At 35.9% G+C, this 7,288-nt stretch overlaps 1 protein-coding gene across 1 annotated transcript; it reads left to right on the top strand.

Moving 5' to 3' along the window:
* Nucleotides 1-3,249: 3,249 nt before the first annotated feature.
* On the top strand, nucleotides 3,250-6,397 carry LOC117325504 (alpha-1,3/1,6-mannosyltransferase ALG2-like). The gene is made up of 3 exons (XM_033881775.1): nucleotides 3,250-3,843; nucleotides 4,841-5,041; nucleotides 5,564-6,397. Exons 1-3 carry the CDS (start codon nucleotides 3,348-3,350, stop codon nucleotides 6,157-6,159), a joined length of 1,293 nt encoding a protein of 430 aa, XP_033737666.1. The 5' UTR covers nucleotides 3,250-3,347; the 3' UTR covers nucleotides 6,160-6,397.
* Nucleotides 6,398-7,288: the final 891 nt, after the last annotated feature.

Raw genomic sequence — 7,288 nt, forward strand, 5'->3', positions numbered from 1 at the left:
TTGTTTTTATCCTTACGGACGAATTATAAAAGTAAAATAAATAAAACAACTCTCCGTTAGCGCTTTCGTCGCGTCATGGCGACTCTTCAGAATCATGACGCGACGAAAGCGCTAACGGAGAGTTTTTTTATTTTTATTTTACTTATATATATATATATATATATAATGGGTGCGGAATCAGAAAGATCTATGCTTTTATCAAAACTTTCAATGCAAATTATTCACAACTTTCATTTTCGGTTTATAAGTATTTCAGGTTGGATACGATACCAGGGTAACCCAGTACGGAACAGCATTGTCATTTTGTCCTTAACTAACGACCTCTCTCAGCAGCCGTGCTCTGTCAGTACCATCTATCGAGCTGATGCTGTAAAAATATATAGGTGGTCAAATAAACAGGACATCAGCTCTTCCAATAAACTGATAAACTTTATATTTATAGATACAGGTTTGTCTCCCAACAGAACTGATACAGATATGATAACTGGCCGAACGTGTTATGGATATCAAATATTGACAATATTATGTCCATACATCTTATCCGTCACGCCTTAGGCCTAACGATACAAGGACTCGCACAACCCAATTAATATTCTACAATATGGTGTTAATAGTGAATCCATCCCCTCAATCGCTCAAATATCAAAATAAAGTTTTCGCTACCTGAAATATAATGTTATTGGAGAGGTTTAGTGGCATATAAGAGTACAGGGGTAACGAGAGACAGTAAATTGGACGGGGAACCACCACCTGGTAAATTCCCGCATTTTTTTCACCTATCGTCCCCACAGTGGTCGAACTCCGGTCCACTGTACGGTTTCCGGATGTTGCGATGCACGAAGCCAGGAAATCAGACACGAAAACAGGTAGGTAAGGTTTCAATACCTGTGGCCAATTAATTCCTTTGAACTACTAAGTATTGTGGTGACTCACAATGATACATTAGCCATAATGCACGTCTCCAAGGCCCATGGTTAATATTTCAGAACAATCAATGGGAAATCTAATGGACCGTTCCAGTTTTTACATCGGTCAGTTAGTGAATATAAGGTTATATTATACCATCGACAATGAATCGTATTGGGAGTGATATTTACCAACTAACATTGATACATTGGGAAATGTTAGGACCCACTGTACGGGTGGTTGTGTCGATGTAAGTTTTGTATTGTACATGTAGATACTTGCGATATACAGAAATTGTTTTTTTTTATCCTGATAACTCGTCTAACCCCATTATTTTTTATATACGATTTCAGCGTATTCGATAAAATTCCATCGATATTATCAAGCATACAATGTTCAAATGTATATGGTTGTATTCCGCTTGCCCAACTTTACTCATAACATCTCTTTTGCTAGATTTATAATCACTGACAAGTTTCTTGGCAATCAACTTAATACAGATTTTGATATCAAAATTTTAGATACGTGTATGTGTACGCATTAACGAAAATGCTTACTGTACATAATGAATCTGTTTATCGTCTTCGCTTATTTATAAAAACACAAGTTACTTCGTATTTCTTTTTTTCAGAGATTGGCAACTCCTTCCAAGAAATCCAACCTCTAGATAAATGCACATGAAAAGGCATGACACAGTAGTGAATGACACTAACAAAAACCGATTACCTCCTTAACGTGCAGTTTGAAACTGAATTCAAGTATATATCAATGTTCAGAGCGCCTATTCTGTGACAAACATGCATAGAACACAAATTCATGGACAAACCTTGACAAAACAAGTGGATTCAGTGACAAAACTGTATAGAACACAAATCCAGTGACAAAACTGTACAGAACACAAATTCAGTGACAAAACTGTATAGAACACAAATTCAGGGACAACCCTGTACAGAAAACAAATTCAGTGACAAAACTGTATAGAACACAAATTCATGGACAAACCTGTACAAAACAAGTGGATTCAGTGACAAAACTGTATAGAACACAAATTCAGTGACAAAACTGTACAGAACACAAATTCATGGACAAAACTGTATAGAACACAAATTCAGTGACAAAACTGTACAGAACACAAATTCAGTGACAAACCTGTACAGAAAACAAATTCAGTGACAAAACTGTATAGAACACAAAAGCAGTGACAAACATGTATAAAACACTGATTCAGTGACAAACCTCGGTGGGAATAAAAAGTAAAACGCCGTTCCATAGTGACAATGGTGATAGGAATAAAAAGTAAAACGGCGCTCTATAGTGACAATGGGGGTGGGAATAAAAAGTAACACGGCTCTCTATAGTGACAATGGGGGGGGGGGGGGGGGGGGGAATAAAAAGTAACACGGCGCTCCATAGTGACAATGGGGGTGGGAATAAAAAGTAACACGGCGCTCTATAGTGACAATGGGGTGGGAACAAAAAGTAAAACGGCGCTATAGTGACAAAGGTACTAATCAGGGTATTGGTGTTTACTCGGGACCAATTGAACGCTTCTGAAGCAAGCGATAGTTTAATTGTCACGGCCATTGGAGGGTAGGGAACATGTGGCAGGGCGGTTTTGAATTAGATAGAGGCGGCATATAACTCAGACAACGGGCCGATATCGCTCGTCGGCAATCTATAAAACAATAATTTATGTCCGAGTTTTGCACATCGACTTGAACGCGTGTCATTTCAAAGTTCTGTTTAGACTTGCACCGGATCGAAAGTGACCTTGTTTTCATGTAATGATTATAAAGTGACCAAAAATAGGTCGTTTTGATAAAATTATTAAATTATGGCAAAGTTAACATAAATTATCGGTAAACATACAAGTATTATTGCGAAGTGCACAAAGTTTTCGGTAGATTTTTACACAAGCAAAACAGCTTTTTTTTTTTTTTTTAGGACGATATTAAAAAAAAAAAAAAAAAAAGCACTTGATCGACGTGTCATGCTTATTTCTTTCTGAGAAATAAATTCTCAAAATGGTCATGACTGTTAATTGGGAGATAAAAAATGTAAACAAATATCTCCATCTGGTAATTTGTGTTCATACACGGTATTGACAGTGAACGACTCATTCTATAGATAATTATCTTATCCCGCTCTTAATTCGATTTTTCAGGTCGGCGAACATGATTCTATAAAAATGTTTAGCGTATAAAAATGAGAAACCCAACTTCAAAATGTTCTTGGGTAGGGTTGGTCACATTATTTATGTCATTACTGGTGCACCACCTAAAAATCCGATTTTAAGGAGTTATGCCCCTTATAAGAGTTCTTTAGGCTCTGGAGATACCTTTAGTGGCCACTTCCGCGTATTGAAATCTTAGACGTGGCTAGCGGTATTTATTGCAAATTCTATCATTTAGGGTTCTAATATTGTATGATAAGTAAACAAAATGGTTAAAGTGGTATTTCTGCATCCAGACTTGGGGATTGGAGGGGCAGAGAGAGCCGTTATTGATGCTGCACTCAGCTTGAAATCCCGAAACCATACTGTTCATTTCGTGACTGCTCACCATGATAAATCACACTGTTTTCAAGAGACCAAAGATGGCACGTTAGACGTGACTGCAGTTGGTGATTGGTTACCAAGAAGTATCGTGGGGAAGTGTTATGCACTCTGTGCCTATCTACGAATGATTTATGCCGCCATTTTCCTAGTATTCTTCAGTTCACTAGAATATGACCTTGTGTTTTGTGATCAAATCTCTGCATGCATTCCGGTATTGAAATTCTCCAAAGCAAGGGTTATATTTTATTGTCATTTCCCTGACATGCTGCTGACACAAAGGAAAAGCGTGTTAAAAAGGCTATATAGAGCCCCAATAGATTGGATAGAGGAGAAAACAACTGGAATGGCAGACTGTGTTTTGGTAAACAGCAAATTTACAGGTATATATTTATATATCTTATTATCCTTTCCCAATTATTATTATCGTTTTCCATGTATACATATATCAAACAAACATAGAAAACGACTTTTTGAAAATTGAATGGTAAATGGTGAAGTGTTGATTATATAGTTTGATGCAATTGCTAACTTTTATGCCAAATCACCAGATAACATTTACTGTACATTTATGATGAAATTTCAGGCAAACTGATGAAACCAAGATACTAGTTGTACATGTAGTTAGCTCCCTTCGTGCTATATAACCATTGACTTCACCAAAAAATGATGACTTTACTTAAACTACTTTGTCCTTTCAATTAAGTTTGTATTGGCCTATATAATACTCAACTACTTACAATGCTGACAATAAGGACAGAGTTCAAATTCATTTCTGTCATAATCATGATATGAAAGCAATGAAATGGTATATGGAAAACTTATGCCATAAGACAATACACATAAAAAAAAACAATGTTTACAATCAATAAATGATAATCATTAATTGATTATATAAGCAATGTTTTTTTTGATTTTCACACATTTAATGAATGTGTGAAAACCAATAATAGACTCCATACAGAAAATCACTATGTTTGAATTGGACTATACTACTGCATTACAATATAGATGTGTAACAGGTGTGTAAAAATGCATGACCAGATGAGGATTTGAACTCGGGACCTCCTAGCACTAGCTTGATGCTCTACCAATTGAACAAATTGTGAATTGGACAACCTGCAGGTTGCTGATGATTGACCTGGTCCAGTTCCGCTACACATAGAAAGTTACTCCCAAAGTTTAATTGATTTTCCTTGGTAATACACTGTTTCAGTGTACACAGATCTTCATGACACCCTTTAGTTCATATTTTGATGAAAGTACATATTCATTAGCAATTGTTTGTATATATTTACAGATACACTTCTCTGACATATTAATCCTTTCCTTTGAGGAAGTTGAAATAAATAAAATTATTTCCACATTTCTTTTTAACAGCGGGAATCTTCAAAGAGGCATTTACATCACTTGTAAAGACAACTCCGGAAGTGCTATACCCAATACCGGATTTTTCTACATTAGACAAGCAAGCACCTCCACCTACAAGTGACCTTTTGCCGCCAAATGCATCCACGATCTTTCTGTCCATTAATCGATATGAAAGGAAGAAGAATCTCCTCCTTGCTATTGATGCTCTTGGTAAGAAATATTAATCATATAATATATAGATATGTAAATCATTTTTTTGTGTATTCAATATGAGTTGGCAACTTCGATGATCAGATAGACATTACAAGTACAACTGCAAAAACATGACTGTAACTTTAACATAAAACTTTTAAAGTGTCTAAGCTGTTAAAACTGTTTGTGAAGTTGTTAGTTATCAAGTTTTATGAGCTTGTTCTGAAGTTTTTATCTGCACAAGTATTACAATGATTGGAAGCTTGATCTTTGACATATTGCATGACTGAATTTACAAGGCAGGTAATTAATCTAGCACAAGTGATATGTGAACACAAAAGTAATTCAAAATTGTTGCTTTCACAAAGATATGGGAGAGCCAATAGACATGGAGTAATTAATTCATTAACTTTCCCAAAAATGGATTAAATGCATTTAAAATTTACATAATCTCATTCACCACATACTAGCTACTCAGCCTATACTAAGAGAAAATGATGCATGTTTACATAAATGAAGTTATATGAATTTATATTCCAGCCTGTTTGAAAAAAGCCAATGAAAAAAGTCTGGATGGAGTTCACCTGGTTATGGCTGGTGGGTATGACGAAAGAGTTGTGGAAAATAGAGAGTATTACCATGAACTCAAACAACGGGTAGACAAAGATGGTATATCTGAACATGTCAGCTTTATCCGCTCATTCAGTGATGCACAAAAACGGACCTTACTCCGGAACAGTAGTTGCCTTCTGTACACACCTGATAGGGAACATTTTGGTATTGTACCAATAGAAGCTATGTACCTGAAATGTCCAGTAATCGCAGTTAAAAGTGGTGGTCCTTTGGAAACAGTTGGGCATGAATCCACAGGATTTCTATGTCAACAAAGTGATGAAGACTTTGCTGAAGCCATGAGGAAATTTATAAAAAATAAAGATTTGCAAAAGGAAATGGGAGAGGCTGGTAGGAAAAGAGTGGTGGCACTATTTTCTTTTGAAGCATTCACAAACCAGCTTAATAGCATTGTCAAGAAGCTGTCTGATCAGGGTCGCCGCCAAACACTGACTTTGTCTCTGATGTGGATGATGGCTTTTATTAGTGTGTTAAGTCTCCTGTTAGTGTATGTATTATTCTGATAATTTATCTTTGTGTTGTAATTGAATTGTAAATGTCTACATTGGACAAGCGACGAACGCTGCACCATTGCATAAGCTCGCGTAACCTTTGCTCAGGTGAGCTAAAACCAAACGCTTATATTGAAAGTAAAGATTTTTAGCTCGTCTCTTCGAAGAAGAGTGAGAGCTTATGTCGTCACTCCGGTGTCGGCGTCGGCGTTGGTTTTTCAAATGTTAAATTTATGGTGCAAGTGTTGAAAGGCATAGTAATTTATGGTAATATGGTCCCTGTGGGGGTTAAACTATCCCCCGCCGGAATTAAACTTTTTGGAAAAAAAACAATTTTTTGAAAATTTTTGGACTTAGAATATTTCTGCATTAAGTTTTTGGAGCAAGTGTTGAAAGGTATTAGTACATCACTTTATAATTGTACTAGGGTGCTGATAATTGGCAATAGAGTCCCTCTGGGGTTAAACTATCCCTTGCCAGAGTAAAACCGACAGATTTTTTGGGGAAAAAACCAGAATTTTCAAATTTTTGGACTTATAATATTTCTGCGTTAAGTTTTTGGTGCAAGTGTTGAAAGGTATTAGTACATCACTTTATAATTGTACTAGGGTGCTGATAATTGGCAATAGAGTCCCTCTGGGGTTAAACTATCCCTTGCCAGAGAAAACCCGACAGATTTTTTAGGGAAAAAACCAGAATTTTCAAATTTTTGGACTTAGAATATTTCTGCGTTAAGTTTTTGGTGCAAGTGTTGAAAGGTATTAATACATCAGTTTATAATTGTACTAGGGTGCTGATATTTCGCAATAGAGTCCCTCTGGGGTTAAACTATCCCTTCCTGGAGTAAAACTGAAAGATTTTTTTGGGGAAAAACACATTTTAAAATTTTTTGTGCAAATGTTGAAAGCTATTAACACGTCACTTTATGATGTACTAGGGTGCTGATATTTGGTAAAAGAGTCCCTATGGAATTACACTATCCCTTCTTGGGGTGAAACTGAAAATAAAACAATGTCAAAATGATCACAATAGACAATTTATACTGGTCCACATTTTTAAAGGGAGACAACTCTCATTAGGATAATATTTTGTCAAAAATTGAAGAAATATGTCCAAAAGCAATTACATTTGTATTTAATAT

This window comes from Pecten maximus, chromosome 4, assembly GCF_902652985.1.
Source record: "Pecten maximus chromosome 4, xPecMax1.1, whole genome shotgun sequence".
NCBI lineage: Eukaryota > Metazoa > Mollusca > Bivalvia > Pectinida > Pectinidae > Pecten > Pecten maximus.

Coding starts and splice junctions, on each gene's coding strand:
- LOC117325504 (XM_033881775.1), top strand. CDS start 3,348: ATGGTTAAAGTGGTATTTCTGCATCCAGACTTGGGGATTGGAGGGGCA. Junction 3,844..4,840: donor GGTAAACAGCAAATTTACAG/GTATATATTTAT, acceptor TCTTTTTAACAG/CGGGAATCTTCAAAGAGGCA. Junction 5,042..5,563: donor CCTTGCTATTGATGCTCTTG/GTAAGAAATATT, acceptor TTTATATTCCAG/CCTGTTTGAAAAAAGCCAAT.